General features: G+C 32.7%; 1 protein-coding gene across 5 annotated transcripts in view; it reads left to right on the forward strand.

Annotated features, from left to right (window-relative positions):
* Pkia (cAMP-dependent protein kinase inhibitor alpha) overlaps positions 1-20,123 on the forward strand; it is a 78,057-nt gene extending 57,934 nt beyond the window's left edge. For 3 of the 5 annotated variants that reach the window (XM_069990955.1, XM_069990956.1, XM_069990954.1), the window contains 2 exons: positions 13,459-13,636; positions 17,941-20,123. In XM_069990955.1, coding sequence (XP_069847056.1) covers positions 13,486-13,636; positions 17,941-18,020 — 231 coding nt within the window. In that variant the 5' untranslated portion in view covers positions 13,459-13,485 and the 3' untranslated portion in view covers positions 18,021-20,123. Of the gene's footprint in view, positions 1-5,107; positions 5,177-7,914; positions 8,056-13,458; positions 13,637-17,940 lie in introns of those variants that run through there. The other 2 variants (XM_069990953.1, XM_069990952.1) reach the window with 2 other exon arrangements.
* Positions 20,124-23,011: the final 2,888 nt, after the last annotated feature.

Below are 23,011 nucleotides of genomic sequence, written 5' to 3' on the forward strand. Positions count from 1 at the left end.
ACAGCCAGGAAAAGGTAAGTGTAACATTATGTTAGGCAATACTATTACTCTTAGGAACATCAAGAATTCCAAAGGAATTGACAAAAGACACATATACTTCACATTTAAAGAATTGCCACATGATGAATTGTGAACCATCTAGCCTCAAAACCAATAATGATAAAACAGATTATAGTCCACTAAGTAGGAATCTGCACTGGTGAAAATAGTAGTTAATTATCAGTTTGATATTAGCATAATTACAATGTGCCTAATCAAAAACTTATTATAATGGAGAAACAACTTTACAGTAGAAAAGACAGATGACAGTCTTAGTGAACTGAATTGAAGTTATATTAATAGAATTAATATGCAAATAAAGTACATATTGCTGCCTATTTGGTAGGATCCAATTATAAAACAAGAGCATTACAGTTTAAAATATTCAAAATTTAATCAAGTGAAAATTACAAACAACTAAATTCTACAAAATTAACTGATCTGTAACCTTTAAAAGCTTCAAGGCCATGAAATCCTGAACTTCAAGAAAATTTTCCAGACTAAAATAATTAACCAGACAGTACATGAAAATACAACACAAGTTTCTAGACCCATGCTTTTTATATAAAAGATGTTACTGGGATACCTGACAAAACTTTGAAAAGGATCTGAGAGTAAATAGCACTGAAGTAACATGTGCACATATGACTTCTGATTTTTTATAGGGAATACATAAGTATTTGGGGTTGACAGCTTACTCTCAAATATTTGAGGAAACAAGTCCTTTCTACTACCATTTCAGTTTTTCTGTTGGTTTGATATTGTTGATAAAATTGTGATAAAAATCCATGAACCCTGAGCCAAGTAATCATTCTCCTGAGAACTAGTATAATTAAAGGCTATTTATACTAGTAGTAGGCTTCTGGTCTACCTGATGTTCATCTCTTTCATTAATATTTCATTAAGATAGGGTGTTTTGTTTTTCCTTATGGTATTTTACATTTCTTTTGAGTGTTTATCAAAATGCTAAACTCCTCTTCATTAAAATAATATCTATAAACTTCATAAGAATAAAAATAAATTCTCAAAGACTTTATACATTTTTATTTTCACTCAAAATGGAGTAAATTGATATAACATTGAATATAAACAAATTATAAAGAATACTAACATTCAGGAACATAAAAGCATGGAGTATGTTTGACTGATAAACCAGCAGTGTGAAATTGTATATCCAGACAAAAGTCCAATCTTTGGAATCATGTTCATGCCAAGTAACTGGGTAATCAACAGCTATTTTTTTTAATTTTCTTCCAATAATCCCTTAAATCAGTACTTAAATAATGAAAACGTTTATAATTTTCAGAAATAATTAGTAGTTACACCAAACCATTGTATGGACCTACACATACTTTTAAATAGCAGTAAGACACGAGAAAACGTGAGAAAGATGGACTTTCTAAATATAGCTTATCTCCAAAACCTTGGGGAAGAATGTATATTTTGTGATAACTTGGCCTTTCAAAAAGACACATAGATTCTAAAGTCAGAGACTGTTAGAGCTAGAAAATATTTGAAATATTTCATCTGAAAACCCTCAATTTGGAGACATGAAAACTGAAGTCTAAAGAAAGTATTAGCAATGACACTCAAACCTTTGTGACTAAACTATTCTATGCATCACAGAATATGTTGAAGTAGCTGTTCATTTCCATCACCCTCAATACCCACGTTCTTTCTGTACCTCCTCCCTCTTGCCTCTTAGAAGGATGCTAACATTATTTGCCAACATTAATTGTAACTATTTGTTAATTTGTCTTATAACTTACTTCTGAATTGCTAATTCTGAATTAATATTTGTGAGAATAGCTTCCTTCCTTTCTTTCTTTAAATGACTGCCTACATTTGTAATATTATTCTTTTAGATTACCATACAATAATTAACACAAAAACATAGTAGAGTAAAGGAGGTAAGAGTTGGGGGTAATAAGGTAAGGAGTACATATGTAATACCTTATCAGAGATGGGGACAGAAGGAAGAAAATAAAAATTCAGTTTTTTTAAAGAATTAATGGCAAGTCAGATAATATTTTGATAATTTTAGTACAGTACAAATACAACCCTCCTTCATTTTAATCATAGGGAAACTGATGTATGCTATTGACTTTGCCACAGACGAGGCAGTAAACAGAGCAGCTAGATTTTTGTGTTTTATAATTTCTTTTCCCAGAGATATCTTTTCAATAAATAAAAAAACCAAAAATATTGCCTTTAACTTTCTCCTTACTTGTTTGTACTTTAATAAATTGGTAAGTGGTATTTCATCTACCATGATTTTTTTAAAGCAATAGGGCTATGTGTGTGTGTTTGTGTATACACATTTGTTCACAATTTTCACCAACTATTGTGATTGATGCCTATCTAAACAGTGACCTACAGGTCTCAATCAAAAATGTGTTATCATGTGGACAAAAAACAGATTTGATAGATTTGATAGGGAAGTCAACCATTGGTAAGTTTTAAAGTCATATTAATCATTTATAAATGTAATCCAGGTTTAATACATATTCATTCAGCTCTTATATGACAGTATAACTTTGTAATATTCTGAGTCACTTGGAAAGACTTTATCCTATTCATTATAGAATCTTTGGTTGTAATAATATTAAAAGTTGGTTGAATTAGAGAATTGTCTTTATTTCACATGTAGAAATGAAAACCTAGAAGATAGGGTATATACCAGGCCTTGTGCTTGACAGGGAGCATTATGATGATTAGAGACAAGCATTACTAATTCATGACCTTGAATTTAAAATCTTCTAGTCATGTAACTATCAAAGAAATTCTAATTTCAAAGCAAGGTGAGTTAATTAAAGAACATCTCATTCATTAACTGTTCGTACCTGCCTGTTTCCCCTATTTTGAGACCTTTTGCCATCTCAACCAGTAACTTCCTCAAATTACAATTTACTTGTTAAAAATCAATGTTTAAAATTTAAAACAGTTTCTTCTGGGTGGGAGGCAATCTTGGGGTTTGAGCTCAGGTTCTGGGTGCTGTCCTTGTGCAGGCTAGTGTTATACCGCAGCTCCACTTCTGGCCTTTTAATCGTTAATTGGAGAGTCACACAGACTTTCCTACCCAGGCTGGTTTTGAATCTTGAATATCAGATTTTAGGCTCCTGAGTAGCTATAATTATAAGTGTGAGCCACCAGCACCCAGCTAAAATTTACAATAGTTTCTATAATGTCCATAATAATGTACTTGAATCATAACTAATTTCTCATCTCAGAAACATCTAAAAATATACTAGGTATGGATAGTTAAGTGAATTTGATAATCCATAAAGTATCAAGATTTTTGAGACAAAAATCCTTGAAGCAACATATCACTATGGCAGAGTCTGAAAAATTACCAAACATTTTACAAGCAGTTAATAAATAAAAGGTTAACAACATTCTAATATTCAAATATATAGTAAAGTTGAGAAATTTTCTTTGCAATAGGGAGCAATGACATTTTCTGAAGTGAAAGAAGATAAACATTATTTATGAAACTAGCATCTGCAAAGCAGGTCAGTTGGCAACAAATATACATATTTTAAAATATGCTGGAATGCAGTCATAGAATCGTTTTGGCTGAAGAGAGTAATACTGGAGAAGATAAGTGACATTTTAATTAAAATAGATATGAAGATATCATGCAGAAAATGCTTGCAAATATTAGCATGTGTGTGAAATGTTTTTAATGTATTTCACTCATTCAGAGAAGAAAAGATGGTTGAATTAAATTTAAATATAGCATTGTAATGTCTTAAAAGTGCCATTTTGAGAATCCTCATATTGCTGCTCTTTTGCATTCACCAAATAATACTGCTCTCTCATTTATCCAAGTTGATAATCTGGAAGCAATTTAGAATTCTCATTAGAGTCCTCTACCTTCATTCCTCACCCTTATTAAGTCATTAATTCCTGGGTCTCTCATGCAAGAAGGCTCTTTGTAATGTATCCTGCCTATTATCTGTCTTTCAATCTCCCAATCAAAGTCCCAATCAAAGTAGACAATCACTGTTTTGGAAGTGCCACACGATATCTTTATTACAATATGCCCAAATTACATATTTAATATAACTCATAAGCAAATTCATGAGAGTTGACTGGCATTCAATCTGATGAGTTGTATTAATATTAATGCTGAAAGTTTTAATTAAGCAAGTTTTTAGCTCCTTATAGAGGGTTTTGTCCTATTTTCTGAGATGTTAAATTTTCTTAAGTGTTAAATAGTTGTATAAGTATTTCTCAAATTCATAGACTGTAGGAAGTATATTGCTACTATCCTAAGGTTGAACAAATTTTCCAAGAGAGGTGTGAATATAAAGAACATCAAAGATGTGTGAAAACTGCAATCAGAGGTGTTGATAGAATAAAAAAATGAAGTAAAAGAGGAGTTAATAATGTTAATATCTGTGTATCAGATGATAATATTAAAAATCCAGGTTCTATAGAGGTTTCAGCAGATTATCACTTTACATTGCAAAGGAATAAAAAGGATTTCTTGCTTACATTTAAAACAAATATTGATAGCAAACCATCAGTGAAAGTGAAGTAAGTTTAAAATACCCTTAAATGAATATTGGAAAAAAGTAACTCAAAGTGATTAGATTACTAGTGTCAGAACTTGCAGTGTCCAACCCAATGTTATTTCATCTTTAAAACTGAAATAATGGATGAGAATATATTGAGGGAGTCGTTAAGAAATTTATATTGTACCATTCTCATGTATTCTTTCATGTATTGGCACATAGTTTAATTTTTGTTATTTTTCATAAAATACCAACAAACAATAGCTATTTCATTATTCTTATGGCCATTGTTATATTTTACAACAGTGTAGAAAATCTGAGCTTGATTAGACCCTTCATGATGAATTTAAAGATGGAAAAATTAAGTCGGGCACTGGTGGTTCATGCTTGTAATCCTAGCTACTCAAGAGGCTGAGATCTGAGGATCGCAGTTCAAAGCCAGTCGGAGACTCTTATCTCCAATAAAAACCACTAGAAAAACTGGAAGTGGTCGCACTGTGGCTCAAGTGGTAGAGCGCTAGCCTTGAGTTGAAGAGCTGAGAGACAGCGCCCAAGCCCAGAGTTCAAGCCTCACACCGAAAAAAACCCAAAAAACAAAAAAAAAGGAAAAATTAATGGTGAGTTACTCTGAAAAGAAATGTGTCCGTGTCTTAATAGTCTCCTAAAAGTTAAATAGTTATTTGACATAGGGAAACAAACCTTAGTTTAATTAGATGTTTTACAAGTATCTGTCCTCTTTGCACTCATACAGAACCAGGGAAAGACAAGATGTTGTCTAAGAAAGATTACTGCTGCTCCCAGGTTCTTAAAGCTTTTAAGAATTTAATGTGGATAAACTCAATCCTCCTTCTGATATTAGTGCTGTCACTGACTGTGTAAGACATGGTCAAGTCAATTAACTTCTTTCTGCTTTAGTTTATTCATTTGAAATGTACACTCTCCAACCAGCAGTGCTTTGACAGCTAATTGAATGAGTCAGCAGGGATATTGTAAAAATTAACTAAATGATTTCTAAACTCTTTGAAATGTTCAATAAGTGATGCAAAAAGACTTAACATGAGATTAGAATAAATTATTCTGTGCACTACTTTCTAACCTGAGATGTAAGTTTTATTTTGAAAAACTTAAGACAAAAGCTGGGAGGTGGTGGCTCACACCTGTAATCCTAACTACCCAGGAGGCTGAGTTTTGAAGATTATGGTTCAATGCCAGTCTGGGCAGGAAAGTCCATAATATTCTTATATCTCCTATTACTTATCAAAATTAGCCGGGAGTAGAGCTGTGGCTCAAGTAGTAGAGCACTAGCCTTTAATAAAAGAAGCTTTGGGATGTTGCCTATGTCCTGAGTTCAAGCCTCTGGAGAGACCAAAAATACATGCAAATATACATACATACATACATACATACATACATACATACATATGTAAATACGTACATAAATAACAAAAAACTTAGAGACAGCTCTGAATAAAGTGAAATTACGATAGACTTATTAGGAATTTCAGAATGCTTTATATTGCTGGGGTTATTTCTTTCTTCTATTATAAGATTCCCATCCTAGTATGAGAAAAGAAAGCATAAATTAAACTATGAGACTATTTCCTGAAGAAAAATAATGCTTCTGGCTTTAGTAACAGTTGCAGGCTAGGATTTCTCATCTTAGAATTTTCATGGATTAAACATTATAGTGACAAATAAAGTATTTAGATATAAGCCTAAAATGGTTTCTGACAAAAAATAAGTAATTATATAATTAACCAACTTCTAAATTTACAAAAACAATATAAAAATATGCTTCTGTAAGGAAAAAAAAGTTGACATTTATACTCATAGTGAAATGGTACAATTGGGTAAAAATAAAAAACTACTGGTAAATTTGCACTCATCAAACTGGTGGTATTGAACTTTATTAGCAACCCAGGCACTCTTCACTATCACACAAACACAGTTAATAACTTTTAAATGCCAGATTTATCCAAGGAGACAATTGACAGTGCAGTGTAAATTGCTAATCTCCAACTTCAAGTGCACATCCAGTTAATGTCTCATGAAGCTACCTGTACCAAACACATAGCTGCTAGTGAATCCCTACTATGATGGAGAAAAGAGAAAAAACAGTCTCTTTGAAAGTGGATTGCTATTTCATTACAAAAAAACAATTACCATTCAAAGTTGGACACTTGTTAAAGTTTCATTAAAAAATTAATGGAAGAAGTTTGTCACTGTCATGGAAACAAAGTCCAACAGTGTCTGTTGCCAAAATCTGAGCTCTCAAAAAAGCTTGAAATTGTGGACAATTTATAATATAGATCAATGAACTTTTCAGTTTCTCAACTTCTGAAGACTTTAACAATTGACATTACTTGGGGGGGAAAGAGTGGAGAGGTGGGGGGAGTGGGAGAGGATAAAATAAAAGTTAAAAAAGCAATTGACAATATTAATAAATGAGTTACTGTATAACTTGATGCCACATAACCCAATGAACCAATATTTTCTACAATATTGATGCCTGATATCATTTGTGTATACTCTTAGATACACAAATATGCATTCATAAGGACAAAAGATTTCATTCACAATACAAGAAAAACAATGATGATTTTAATAAAAGTTAATTAATATATAGAAAGTATATTGCTATGATTTTTAGATTGCACATTAAAAATTATCTCAATGACTATTAAAATTGTCCTCACTTTTCCCACAGGGAAAAATATCTGTATATGGGCAGATTTTCCTCATATACTTTAACTAAAACAACATATTGAAATAGATAGACTACAGACTCAAATTTAAGAAACCAGATGTCTCTTATTAAGCCAGACATTTGAAAAATATGCCAGTTACAAATGTAAAACTATACAGAACGTTTGTCACTATTTTTAGATTTGGCAAATGCATTTCACTGTCATTAAAAATATTCGTGTAAAGGGCTTAATAGTACCTATAGCTGAATTAATAAACATAAATTATTCTCAGTTTTTCATATGGTTGGTGTTAGTTTATTTAATGACACAGATGAAAGCTCACTATGTTTCTCTATAAACTTTTCAACTGTGTATATCTAAACACAAACCAGGTTTGAAACACTAATGCTGAATTTTTTTAAGTAAGCATATAGTTAACTCTGCAAAGGCTTTTAACATATTTCATATGTTTCATGAAGTGAAAGAAGTTAACCACATTTATAATAGTAGAATAGGAAGAATTTTCTTTCTCTTTCTTTTGCTCATTTCAAACTTTTAAAGAAATCATTCTGTTCATGTTAGAGAGAAATCTTCGGTGCATGCTGATGACATTCTCTCCATTCTTTCTTCCAAGTCTGTGAGTCTCATTTCATGTGTCCCATTTACAGGAGTAAAATTAGCATGTTCTCCAGTCGCCATTTGGCTCATGACTCAGTGTCACTATAAAAATCATCTTAGCAGCTTCATAGGCCCAGCTTCTTCTAGGATACATCGATGTGGAACATTTCAACTTGTCCAATACAGGAGACGTAAGTACATACTTTCATAGGTCCTTGAAATCTATCTAAACCTCTAAGTTCTACTTGAGTAGGACCTTCTGTTTATTCTCTCAAATAATTTACAAATATAGTATAGGTAAATACATAAACAATCATATATCCATGTTCAGAAATGAGTCATACAATGGAAGATTTTTTTCAAAGCAGTATTATATTGTTTATGTTATTCATAGTGAGAAATTGAGGCTTTTAAACAAGGCCAAAAAGAGCAAGCTGATTTCTTTTTCATAATTTTTGATTAAATTTTTAGGTATTTATATTTTAAGTTTTAATCAAAGTTTGATAAGTTCAATATCCAAATATTAATATGCAGTTTTCTGTTCCCATAAAACTTTAAATATATATAACTGGTTATTTTATATAAATGTTTATTTAATGTAATTAGCACATCAACTATATTTCCTTATCTATATGCAATTGTATTATTTATTCATGTGTAGAAAATCTCAATTAAACAACGTAGGAGGAATACTCTAATGAAGATTCCCAGTCTAGATTGTGTAACTTTTCCAAGGCCTGTGATTACTTTAGGCTTTTGACATTTCTGACATTAAAAAGATATTTTGGAATTTGCTTGCTTGCTTATTTGCTTTTGCTTGCTTGCTTTCGCTTGCTTGCTTTTGCTTTCTTTCTTTCTTTCTTTCTTTCTTTCTTTCTTTCTTTCTTTCTTTCTTTCTTTCTTTCTTTTCTTTCTTTCTTTCTTTCTTTTTCTTTCTCTCTACCTGCGAATCATAATTTTTGGTCAAAATTTCAAAACAAAAGCCCAGGTCATCTGTATAGAGACACAATGTAAAATATATTTCTGTATCTTTGGTAGTGGTAACACCAAATATAACTTTGTCTAAATACATAACTAAAGAGACAGAGAAGTAACTATACTGAGAACTTAATAGGATTTCATTAAAAGAACAGTGATCATGGAAAAAAAAATCAGGTATGCTACATCTTTATTTGTTGATAAAAGCTACTGTTATTGTATTTCATTAACATATGCAGTTTGTTTTGTCAGCTATTGTTCTTTTATCACAAAAAAATCTATTGACTAAAGAAAATAAAAATAAAACATGTCCGGTTGTGGGGCCTGAACTCTGGGCCTGGGCGCTGTCCCTCAGCTCTTCAGCTCAAGGCTAGCACTCTACCACTTGAGCCACAGCGCCACTTCTGGCTTTTTTCTTTTTGCTTATGTGGTGCTGAGGAATCAAACCTAGGGCCTCATGCATGCAAGGCAAGCTCTCTACCACAAAGCCACCTTCCCAGCCCCAAAATAAAACATTTTTATATCAGCTGTTTTTATAAAAAATTACTGGCTGTCAATAAATAATTAGTACTTAGTTTTTATGTCAGTATAAGGGAGAATTGTATTGCACATCTCGCTAACAAATATATTTGCTACAGAGAGAGGAAGTTTATAGGAATAAGATATTACCATTGTGTATATTTTCTTTCACTGAGTCCAAATGAAATCACTATGAAATCACTGACATTTATGTTACTGTATATATTTGTCATTTAAGAATGTACTAACTGAAAGGTCAAAGTAAGTTGTTAGTTCCCCTCAAATAAGTAAAAAAAAATGACAGATTATTTAACATCCCCAAATATACAGATCCAAAATTTTTAATATTTTAATTCATATACACTCATGGAAAATGTTACCATTTTTCTCTGCTTCATTCTTGATACTTCAAATGTCCTTAAAAATCATATGAGCTTAGTACAGTGGACATAAGTCATATTTCTGTGTATAATTTAGTAGTCACTTAAAAAATTAGTATTTTTAAATTTTTGTCGCATTATTATCAGATAAACAAAAGCAATTATACTCTCATGTTTTGAAGAAAACATATTTTGAAAAAAGCCACAAAATGAGACAGTGAATATTATAGATTGAAGTACATAACTTTTACATTTTGGTAATTTTGTATAATCAGAAAGCAGGGTACTTCTGTTACTAATGAAAGGTAATCAGTATATTTCTTAGTTGCCATTTCTATTCAACATACTTTTATTTTGCACAGACTATGTACAAAGAACTCAAATAGAAGTTGATGTGATTAAAATACTTTTTAAAATGCAATTCCTGTCTTACCAGAGCCTCTGATGTATCTGAAAAGAGCAATAACTGCAATGTTGACTAGAATGTAAATGGCCTACATGGGGAAAACATGAGCCCATTAAATGTTAAAAAGTCACATGAAGAGTGGTAAATGAGAAAATGTTTTGCTGGGTGAATGTCAATGGGTAGATTTCAACAGTCAACTTTATTAGGGAAGGGCATTCTAGATGGAGTAATAAAGTTGAGCGTATGTTTACACAAATGTTTACACAGAACCTCTTAAAATGTACATTATTCTATAATATAGAAAGCATAAGAACAAGTTAAAAATAGTAAAAACGGGACCTATCTAGATAATGGAAATAGAAAATTCGTTCTGTGGACTGTGAGTTAAACTTTGGAGATATTTGTTGTGAAAAGCATAAAAATAACTAGCACTTTTTATGAACAGAACTTTGGATTAACTGGAGCAAGAAGAATTTTTAGGAAATGGAGGAAGTAAGTAATAGTCCTACAGAAAGAGTTTACTATGATTGACAGTGGATAAATATGAATGTCATCAAATCAAAACCAACAATATTAACAAATGATTAGAGAAGGAAGACAGATACATAAAAATCTGTTCCAAAATGATTTGTCCTTAATGTGAAGTCACCAATGGCATTAGAGATTGGAGGAAAATCAATAACGTATCTTTTGGGAGATTTTTTGTGTTTTTTTGTGGGTCCTGGGGCTTGAACTCTGGGCTTTGGCGCTGACCCTGAGCTCTTTAGCTCTTGGTGAGTGCTCTACCGCTTGAGCCACAGTGCCACTTCCAGTTTTCTAGTGGTTTATTTGAGATGAGAGTCTAATGGACTTTCCTGCTCGGGCTGGCTTTGAACTATGATCCTCAGATCTCTGCCTCCTCAGTAGCTAGGATTATGAGGGTGAGCCACCGACGCCCAGCAGTAGCATAGCTTTAAAAGAAAGAGGCAAGAAAAGGATAAATAAGATAAGTAAAATTACAATGAAATGTTTGGAAAGGAAAGTCATTAGGAGAACTTACAGTAGAGGTTCTCTAAAAAAGAAGATAGAGTGTCATTTCAAGGAAGGAATTATCTAGTGTGTGGGTTAGAAAAGTTTATCTGGATGAGGACTAGTCAGTCCTTTTAGTTGTAGGGACATAGGGTCTGGGAATCTTACCAACAGGAGAAAAAAATTGTGAGAAAAAATCAACTGGAGGTGAATAAAGAAGGTCTATGAAACTTAGAGTTCATACTAATAATAGACAGACATCTTAAATTCAGCCAACTAATAAAATTCTGTCACTTTTTTCCAGTAGCATTCATCCATTTAGTAGTAGGATCAAAGAAAATGTACTATGGAGTGTTTCCCAATGGTAAGGAGCCAGATAGGAAAGAGATAACAAGAATAGATCAAAGGAGCTTTTTAATTCAACATAAAGGCTACATGATTCACAAAGCAGTGGACCTAGAAGAGCCTAAGATAAAAAGGGTTAAAGGAATAAAGACAGTATCATTGTGAAAAACTGATACAAGGAATAAGGAAAAAAGGAATGAGATAAAGTAGTAATGGCCAAAAAAGAGAATTTCCACATTTACAGTATGTGAAATAAAGTCATTTTGCCAATTTTATTCCTTCACTTTAAGTGAAACTAATGATCACATTATCCAACTCCTTTACTAATAATGTAAAATGAACATATATTTCACTTAACTAATTCTCTCCTTAAGGTATCAACAGAGTAAGCAACAGAGACTAAGTTCTAGGCACTTCATTGTGACAAAAGACCTAAGGAAAAATAAACTTATAAGGAGAAAAGATTTATTTTAGCTCATGGTTTTAGAAGTTTCAGCACATGCTTAGTTGGGCCTGTGAAGAGGCAGAACATTATCGTGGAAATACATGACAGATGACTTAACTAATTTCCAACTACCTCCTAAATTTTTAACTACCTCCCCATCTACCTCCCAATAATGCCAAGGGCCAAGGACCAAGCTATTAACAAATAGACCTGAAAGGCATTCAGTACATAAGTATACAGTTTGTTTGGGAAACCTCACTTTCATTGACTATAAATTTAAAGATTTTCTTTCAGAGTCAGTCATTAACACAATGTTATTCCTTTCAAGCAATAACTCAAGGGAGTTTGGATCACTGGCAGTATTTGGAATTGCTGGCAATAATAAAAAGTAAACTTGATTTTGGTCAATTTCTTTAATATCCTTACAATACCTATAGTATATTTGCTTACCATTTACCCCTAGTTTGTACTATTTACACTTTCAACTCATCTCCTGATCTCAAGTATGTAGCTACAGTGGTTTTAGAGAAAGAGGATTATATTATCTAAAGCAAGTGTCAATAAAGTGTACAGACTAAATCTGATCTACCTATTTTTGTAAATAAAGCTTGTTAATCACATATGTTCATTTTGTTTTCTGTGGTTGCTTTTCTTTTAATACTTTTTATTGAGAATAAGTGATTACATAAATTTCACAGCATTGTGGGATAGTGATACTTAAGTCACAAGCACATTTTAACCTTCACAAGGCCAATTGTCATTATCATATTCTATAATATTTGTGAGTTCTATGAGCTTTGACAATGAAACTATTTCTTCTGTATTGATTGATATGTACTTTTCTTTCCTTTGGTTTAGTGTAAGCTGTTCCCTCTTTCCCTCTCATTCCCCCCTCTTATCACTGCCCTTGAGTTGCTTAGTTCATTTTCATCCATGCCCAGTGCAGCTGGTGGGCCCCTCTGTTGTATATTTTTCCCTTGTTTCCATCTGATTCTGTGCCCTCCTCCTAGCTTTCCTCAGATGTGCATATATATATTATATATACATATATAATATATGTGGTCAGAAACATGGAATCCATTAGAAATGATATGACAAATTGAGTGGAGGTCCTTTGTTTCTTGAGTCTTGTTTACTTTGTCATATTCCTTGCATTTTGGATTTAACATCCACATATCAGGGAGACCATGTGCCATTTGTCTTTGCTCTTGGCTTACATTGCTCAAAATGATTTGATCTAGTTCCATTCTGTGGTTGGTTTTATGCTTGAAGGACAGATAGCAGACTAGCAATCACATGATCCTCAAAATCTAGATATTTTCTATTAGACTCTGAATGAAAAAGTTCTTTCATTTTTTATATAAATGCTTAGGTAAGAAAAGAATCAAACTGACTCCTTCTAAAGAAGATATTGGTTTCTTATTCATATTATAGGACAAAATTTAGTGACTATTAAATGTTTAACACTGACTAACATTATATTTACCTTTTCATTCTTTTCTCTCTATTTTAGTCCCTGCTATGTGGATATTTGTTAGCAATGACTGATGTGGAAACTACATATGCAGATTTTATTGCCTCTGGAAGAACAGGTAGAAGAAATGCAATACATGATATCCTGGTTTCCTCTGCAAGTGGCAACAGCAATGAATTAGCCTTGAAATTAGCAGGTCTTGATATCAACAAGACCGGTGAGTCATTTGATACATATCTAACTGTGACTGTGGAGTAAAATGCAGCATTTCATCTAGTAGAATTAAGGGGTGAAAAGCTACCTTGAAAAGTAACCTAAGAGTATAGACTAGATGAACGTCTACAACTAGCCTTTTAATCTCTTACATTTTTAATGACTTATTTTGAAAGATTCTCTCTTCACATGTAGAGTCCTTAATCTAGTTTAACTAATGAAATCAATAAAACCCATAGCACTTCTATAATCCTAATCTCTGAAATCCGAGAAATTGCTCAGGTAAAATATGAAACATGGAGTTCCTTTCCACATTTAGAAGGTATTAAATTTTATTAGTTTTAATAAATGTTATTAAAATTTTAATGACAAAATTTATACGTGCAACTGATGAACCTCAAGTAAAAGAACAATTTCAAAAGAAAAGGTTCTCCAAGACCTACTTTACTGCAAAATAGAATAGGTATTGACATAATTCTGATGTTAAAAAGGCCTTTTCATTTTCTTTCCATGACTGAATAGGTTTGTCTTATTACTTATCATGGTAATCTGGTTTTACTGCTAATAAAAAAAGAAAAGAAGTTTAATACATTAGTACTCAATAGCCTTATTGCTGAGTATTACAGTAAATCTATCCATTAACAATTCCTCTACTCAAAGATATTGGAAAAAATATCAAAGCTTAAAAGTTTTTACTTGAGAAAATTTCTGTAAAAATAACCTTTAAACCTTTTTTTCTATGTGCATTAGGACATCCTACAGAAGATATTATGGGTTTCCAATTCCACTTATAATATTCAATATATTTCCATTATTACTATGTTTATGACAAAGCATTATGTGATTATGAAGCTGAGTCAAATTATGTATGTTAATAGAACAAATCCTTGACATTACTCTAAAATACAAAAAGGCATTTTTTAATTCAATGGGTAAAAATTAGTAGGTCACAGATTAATTCTTTTTCAATTTCAGCCTAATAAAACGTTAACATTACCACTTTGAAATGTATAAGCAAAGGCCTATGTCTATTTTTGAATATATTTATTATCATAAGAAGTTGTAAAATAAGTTGTCTTTTAACATAGTTCATGAATACAGTACTTGTTGATCACTAGCACACTTTCAACATTCTCACCCATCCCTTGCAGCCCATTCCTTGCCTTAACTTGTTAGACTAGGTACTGAGTATTTTTTTGCCATTAAACTAAGCAGTTTATGTACACAATGAATCTTGACCTGTGTCATCCCTTCAAAATTCGCATCCTCTCTTTGACTCACTGCTTCCCTTATTTTTGTTAATTTTGTTGTATATACAACAAATTCTCAGTTGCATTCTCCCCACACATCCCCCTTCATTCATCTACCCATTGCCCCTTTCCCCCCATCTGCAAGTACCTATTTCCTGGTATTTATTTTGTTGGGTTTGACTTAGTCTCTCTAAAGAAATATACTATTTTAGCTCTCCATAGAGTCTATTATATTTAAGTTAATTCATGTGTAACTGCTTGCATACCACCCAGTGTGTTTACTTATAGATTTACATGCACATTCTATCACAAATGAGGGAAAGTTTGTTCCTCTAGGTCTGGCAAACATTTATTTTTTAAGTTTATTTTTTCTCTAACGTTACTACCACTTCTAAAAAAGATAATAGGAAATTATTTCATTGTCATTGTCATTGAGAATTTAACTCTTTTATATATTGTATTTACATGTTTTTTTCTTGTTGATTTAAGAAAAAGAAAAGGAGAAGCGGTAGAGAGTTGAGTGAGTGTTTCTGACCACTGTCCATTGTAGGAAAATATGGATATGCCAAGCATTAGTGAGTGGCTCATGATACAATCCAAGCTGCACAAGAGGTTAAGATCTGAGGATTGAGGTTCAAAGCCAGTGACAGCAAACAAATCCGGGAGATTTTTACCTTTAATTAACTAGGAAAGAGCTGAAAGTGAAGATGTTGCTCAAGTGGTAGAGCACAGGCCTTCAGTGGAAAAAGCCAAATGAAAGCACTAGGCATGGGCTAGAAGGTGACTCAGTGGTAGAGCGCTTGCCTTGCATGCCTGAGGCCCTGGGCTCGATTCCTCAGTACCACATAAACAGGAAAAGCTGGAAGTGGTGCTGTGGCTCAAATGGTAGAGCGCTGGCCTTGAACTGAAGTGCTGAGGAACAGTGCCTAGGTTCAGAGTTCAGGCCTGAAAACCGACAAAAAAAAAAAAGGCACAAAGCACTAAGTTCTCAAATCCTAGTACCAAAACACTACACACAAAGAAAATATGGATGTGTCAAAATAAAACTCTTATGTAACTAGTAGATACTAGTAAAATGTTTTAAACCACAGAAAAATTACATTTCTGCTTTTATTTGAATATTGTACTTTAAATCATCTGCAGTAATTTTAACCAACTTAAATAATAGATCATTTTTGCACATGATTTAATTTCTTCCTTTTCTGTTTACCCTAATATTGAAAACTTTTAGCCAAAGGCCTTTTATATGCAAAATAAAACATTAACTTAATAAACATAATTTGAATGCTTTTTCATATTAATAAATATACCAAATGAAAAAAATAATATTTTATATTCATATATAACAATTATATAATTTGAAATTATTAAAATCTTTTCATGCTTCCAAATATCTTCTTTTCTACAATTCTTACATGTCAATTACAATTCTCCAAGCCCTTGCAAGATTTTCTGTTTCTCTTCTAATCATAATAGATTAATTTATTTTGGAGCATTGACTTCATTATTCTCAGTACAAAGAACCACAAATGATAATAAATGAATAAATATAAAAACTGACAAATACATAATGGTAAATTTATCATTACTGAATTTTGAGCAACTTCCTTTCTACTTTATTCATTTATATACAATAGTATTGCTCCCTGATAATTTTTAAAACCATCTATTTAGTCACATCTCTCTTTGAAGCATAATGCAAAGCTTGGACAAGTGTGTCTAGACAACAGAAAGTCCAAAGCCCCATGAGAGTCAAGCTCATTATCTTGTATTTATACAGCCACTTTTACCCTTAAGTATTCTATTATCTTACCTTTGCCACATTTATCTTCATTCTTTTGGTTACCAACAGCTTCTTCTCTTTACATAGTTTTTGTTGAATGCTAATCTCTATGTCCCAGGTTCAGACCATCAGCCTATCCCTAGATGCAAACAACGAGACCAATAGATCAAAATAAAACATGAATTTGATATCTGATAAACGATGTAAAATGCCCAGGTACTACCCTAGATAGTGCTTTAGAATAAGGTATGCTTCTTATGTTGAAAATCTACTTTTAGTTTCTATAAAGACATAAATAATTGGAGTATGCAAATATAGTATACTTTTACATTTTGCAAAGTACAGCTGTCTATACTGTAGAGTTGAAAGAATGGTCATCCACTTATCCTCAATCTATTGAATTATGGTAACAAACAGAAAATATCAAAATATTTTGCGTGGTTGCAATACTCTCTAAACTTTAAACTATTTGGTGTCCAGTAAATTTCATGACATATACAAATATTTAAAGAATTGCCATCAGCTTGCAATCAAAAAAGGGAAATATGGAACTAAAGTATTGTTTGGTTTCAGTGGTATCTATGTCATTAGCTACAATTGCTGCTGTGGGTACAGTTATGAGGGTGCTTTTATTAAACTGGAATATATTTTCTACATATAGGCAAGAATCCACTATAACTCTTGAGCAAAAACTGAACAAGTAACATGAAATCATTTCATCTTTTGCTATTATTTTCAGTTTAAACCCAGAGGACTTCTGAAGAATTAGAAATTAGCTGGGTTGACCTCAAGTGCTATCTGACTTAAAAATATTTTGTTCAAATCAGAGACTGAACAGAGACTCCCACCTCTGATTTCTATGTTAAAAGATACAACTGATTTCTACAGCTTATAAAACTATACTTAAATGTTTGACCTGCTCCTGAGATTTCTTAGGTTTTTATCAAGCCTAATCTCTAGCCACTCTGAAAATTCAAACATATTTTGTTTTTGAGTCATGCTGTCCTAACTTCACAGAAGCCAGGCTTTGAAAACATGACTATAATCTGATGATAGTGAACTAATTCCCAAGAAAATAAGTTTGTCTCTGGGAAGATTTCAGGTATCATGAATATGTCTGTCATTTCCATCCAACATTGGAAACTAGATAGATAGATAGATAGATAGAGATAGATAGATAGATAGATCACTACATATATGTCACAATATATAATACTCTGTCAGTAAATACTAGCCTTTATCTTGACTTTATCCTCCTTTCATTCTCTCTTACAGAAGGTGAAGATGATGCACAGCGAAATTCAACAGAACAAAGTGGGGAAGCCCAGGGAGAAGCAGCAAAATCTGAAAGCTAACACTCTACTCTGACCTTCAACACCTGACAATGTTGCAAATCTCCAGGCCTTGCTGGAATGCATTTGTTTCCATGAGTGGAAAGGGGAAAAAGAAAATGGCTGTGCTGCATTGCAGAAAGCTGCCCATTATCATGTCAAAAATGGGAGCCCAGGCTGTGGTTGCAGACAGACCTTTCTCTACCTCTGTCATGAGCAATGGTTGAAATCATGTGGCTTGTGTTTGGATGTCATTTTTGTGTGGATCCTTTCACTTGACCATGTGATGAAATGCTTGTAGAGAGTAGCACTGATCTAGATGGTGATTCCTGTAGCATTTGGCCCCTCACACTGTCAGAGGATTTAATTGTGTCTATTTGCAAAGGGTTGGTTGAACCCCAGAGATTAAATATCTCTGGCTGAAGTAGTCATCTAGTAAAAGAACCATCCAGAAAGCACCGTTTTTAGCATTTTTTAGCATTATATATGTGTGTGTTACTGCTGTGTATTTACATACACACTGTTTTGTATTGTACAATAGAGCCACTCAGCACTGCCCCCTTCTTTGATTGCTTATCAAAAACAAAATGATGTACATTAACTGTGAATTTTTATACCACTCATTTTTAAAGGGCTGCCTTTGTTGTTGTTATTTTTATTTTCCATAGTGTGGTGGCGTGCACAGAACACACTTTTTAAAAATATAATCTTTACTCTTGGTAATTGTATGTTAATGAACTGATAAAATCTACAGATTGATCAAAGCTTTTTGCTTTATTATACAGGCATTTAAAAATATTCATTCATATGAATATTACTTGGATTCAATCTGTTTTGTGTCTGCTCAGAGCAGAATTCAATCTGTCAATTCGTTTTATCCCTAAAATAGGGAACCTTTCCCAACTAACATTTTTATATTAGTTATAAAAATTTTGAAGAATTGGAAAAGTAGAAAAGAGGATAATATTCAGAAATATTTGGAAGTACATTGCTTTATAGCAAAGAATCAATTTTCTCACAATGTTGTATACTACTATTTAAATCTGAAGTACAATATTTCTCCATCAAAGTGAAAAGGATGGAGAATGTGATTTCCTTACAATCTTGTGGACACCAATCACAAAATTTAAGACCTCCTGTTATGTTTTTCATGTCTTTTTTTCTCAGCCCTAGCAGATCCAAATATTATAATGCACTTTTTAATGTTTGTAAACTTTTACTAACAATTAGTGTGAATTGCATTCTGATATAATAATTATCACCATTAGAAGCTAGTAGAATTTTCACTGATACTGTTGATGGCCTATGCTGTATTTTGACATCATAGTTCTTAATAGAGAGTTTCTGTGAACTGTGTAAAGCCTCTGGCAGTATTATGAAATCATTCATCAGTGGTAATAAATAAGGAACCAGAATTTGTAAATGGTTCATGAATTACTGGGCAAACAATAAGTCTCCTTATAATAAAGAACCCACTTAGCTGTCCTTGGGGTTAGGTACAGTTCCAGGCGAAATAGGCACAAGAGCATTTTGACAGGTAATCTATGTGGTTATACCAGGAATTCAACCTTTTTTCTATGTTCACAGAGAGAATGAAAGGTAAATCTTCTCACATGCCCTTTTTCACTGGCTGGATTGAGGGCCCGAGTCTCAATTTTTCTTCAATCAGATGATTACCAGAAAGCAAATGTTAGCAATGTGAGTCCTTCTGCAGACAAAAAGATGACAGACTACAATTTAGGGTACTTTCTTCAATATAGTCCATCAGGGATCAAAATAGACAGTTAAATTTAAACAAATCCACCCTCTTTTTAACTGACAAGTATGAACAGAAGTTCTTGGGTCTATTTTAGACAATCTCTGGTAATCTGTTTAAAATACCCTGCTCATGTACTCAGTTTTCAGTGTTGTCACTTACTATCCTATCCTAATAGCTTTCTTGTGAATCTAAAAATCCTTTTTCCCCCTTAAAATTGTGGAATTTCAAGCTGATTTTATGTGATTTTTGTAAAGTTAAAACTAGTGCTGAGTATATGTGGACGATTTATTATCCCATGTGATGTACTATTACTAATGCATGTGATGTCATGCTTGATTTTAAATATACAGTGTTAAATTGCAAAGTCATATGGAGCTTTTGATTTAATTTGACCTACTGCTACTTGGTCCACTGTATTCAAACCTAGAGGAATTCTCAAGCTGGTAAGTTTTTTTTTAAAGTTTCTAAAACATCTACATCCTATGAATTTTGCTTGGAAAAAGTCCACACTACTTTCCAAATTTTATCTAACACTTTATATTAGGATCTGAATTCTTAAAGACAGAAGGAAAGGTAGGAAACCAAGAAATTATTTGGTAGCAGGTGTAAGAAGTCTATCAACCAACTATTCCTATTCTAATCACTTCACAGCAAATGTTCTCCTGTTTACTGTTCAAACAATTTATTTAGAGGACTATCATTATTCCAAGTCACATATTTGGAAATCAGCACTCAAGAAGGCATAATTTTTCCAAGCTTAGAAAAACAAAGGTAAAAATAGCTAATAAGTGATCTTAAAAATATTAAAATTTGAATTAGCTGTCTCCAGGAAGCTTCCTATTCGATGTGCCATAAAATTAAATACAATTACCAAACAAGTTTATCTGTAATGAAAAATTTAAAGTAGAATTGCTTCCCTTCTAATTTCAGGAAAGAAAAATCCCAGAAAGAGAACTTAACTTTCTTGGGATTATCCACATCAGTAATGCCACAGATATGACTAGATTCTAGAAAGTTTTTTTGTTACTTTTTCTTTCCTTTTTTTTTTAACAAATAAGCAATTCAATTATTGCTTATTTATAGGGTATACTACCCAGAGATGTTTTTCTGGGATGTAATCTATAAACTTGGCATGAATCATATTTTTATGTTCAATTCTATCTATTGTTTAATGCTCTACAAACATGAAGATGTCAGGAACTTTTTTTATTCATTTGTAACAAGAGTGAACTTGTCAAATTTACCTTTTATCACCTGCATGTATCTTATGCTAATATATGTCCATTTTAAGTACACAGAAAAGCGTTTTCAGTTGAAAACAGAAATTGCAGCCTCTAGTTTTTAGGCACTACTCTCACAGTAGCACATTGGAAATGCCCTACACCTGCGTCTTATTCAGACATCATAGTAATGTATCAAATTAAAAGATGAATGATATTGTTCTTTCTGCTCAAAGGAGTAACAAGTGTAAAGATTGTAACTGCTGGACAACAAGGATTCTGAGTGAAACCTATGTAGGATTAGGAATAAAATATATAGTTCTCAAGTGAAAACAGGAAAGAATCCATCATTTATGATGTTATGTTCTTAATTAAAAGTGGCAGTCTCTGAAGTAGTCTATGAGCTTACATGATTTTTGTATTTAGTAATGTTGCATGCTCACATACTTGATATTAAAAGTGACACATTTTATTCTGAAATGCACACAGTCTATTAAGAGTATTTATTGATAACACACTTTATACATGGTGCTAGAAATGTTCTGCACAACATAAAAGAGAAACCACAGTTTCAACTATCATTTTGTGAGATGTATGTAGCCTTCCAGCTTCACTTCACAAGTCTTTATTCCAAATAGTGTCACCTCCATTCCATTCTAATAGCCCATGTGATGGACTTTGTCATCTACCAAGGCCATCACACCTCCTACATCTTAAACCTCAACACCATAACTGTACTTCTTACCTGCTATCTACAGGGAAGTAATCAATAATCAGGGTAGAGATGTGCTTATCAGATTCCCTTGATTATTTTCCTAACATCCACCATTATCTCACACACATATACATGTATATAATTCATACACAAATACTCCCTTTTCTTTACGATTACTCAATGCATGTCTTTAATGACTTTTGTCTCTTTCACTTACTCCACTACCACTTGAATACCTCTGATCTGTAAGACCGTGTACCCCTCTCACTCCATGGTAGCCCTTTGAAACAAGCTACCCACAAAATGTAGTCCTAAGATACCCATGGTTTCACTCGATTGAGAATGACATTTTGTGGTTGAGGAACAGGGAGTATGACTATTTTTATTTTAATGTTCTCTTTTCATCATTTTATTTTAATCATATATTTACAATAAAGAACACAGACTAACAGGAGGCATGGGAGAAACTAGGTATCAAACAACATTCAGCCTGAGTCCAGACAAGGGTTTTAAACCAGTGGAACTCAGTCCACAAGGCTAATTTACAACCTAGAAACTTGGAACAGTTAAAATGCAGGCCCATGAAAAAAACTATTGATTCACTGGTGTCTCCTCTGCTTGTATATCTTACACTTGTTTTACTTAGTGTATAAGAATTTAAGATCCTATTTTTGATTGAAAAGTCAAATGAAATAATCTAACCATAACCTATTCATTTCTAATTTGTACCAAATCTCTTTTCTTATTATATCAAAATGATTGTTTCTTCAATATCCTTCCTCTTAGTTAAGAATCCATTATTTTTTCTCATCAATGCTCCGTTCTTTACTTTCTTGGATTTCTGCCATTGTTGCTCAATTACCACAAAAGTATCACCTCTTGTCGTATTCATTATTTAGGTAAGTCTAAAAAATCCATAACAATGTTTACTCATTGGCCCCAACCTAAGCTAGACACATGTGCTGAGCAATTCTCTTCTTCTGTTCCTGGGGAAGAAGTATGTCATATCACAGCTAAGATTTATTCCTTGATCTGATATTTTTAAGGAATTTCCCTCCTTATGCATTTTTTGTTACTGTAAATGTGATGTACAGAGAGGTTACAGTTACATAAGTCAGATAAAGAGTACACTTCCCCCTGAATAATGTCACCCTTCCCCTCATGCTCCCTAGTGTTCTCCTGTCCCTACCCACGAATTGTATAGTTCATCTTCAATATAGTGGCTAGTGAGTACCACAGATGTTTTTTTCACCCTTCATCCCACCATTTCTCTGACCCTCCCTTACTTTGCCAAAGACAGATAAATGAACAAACAAAACAA

Source organism: Dipodomys merriami, unplaced genomic scaffold, assembly GCF_024711535.1.
Source record: "Dipodomys merriami isolate MVZ:Mamm:240054 unplaced genomic scaffold, mDipMer1.0.p SCAF_4, whole genome shotgun sequence".
Lineage (NCBI taxonomy): Eukaryota > Metazoa > Chordata > Mammalia > Rodentia > Heteromyidae > Dipodomys > Dipodomys merriami.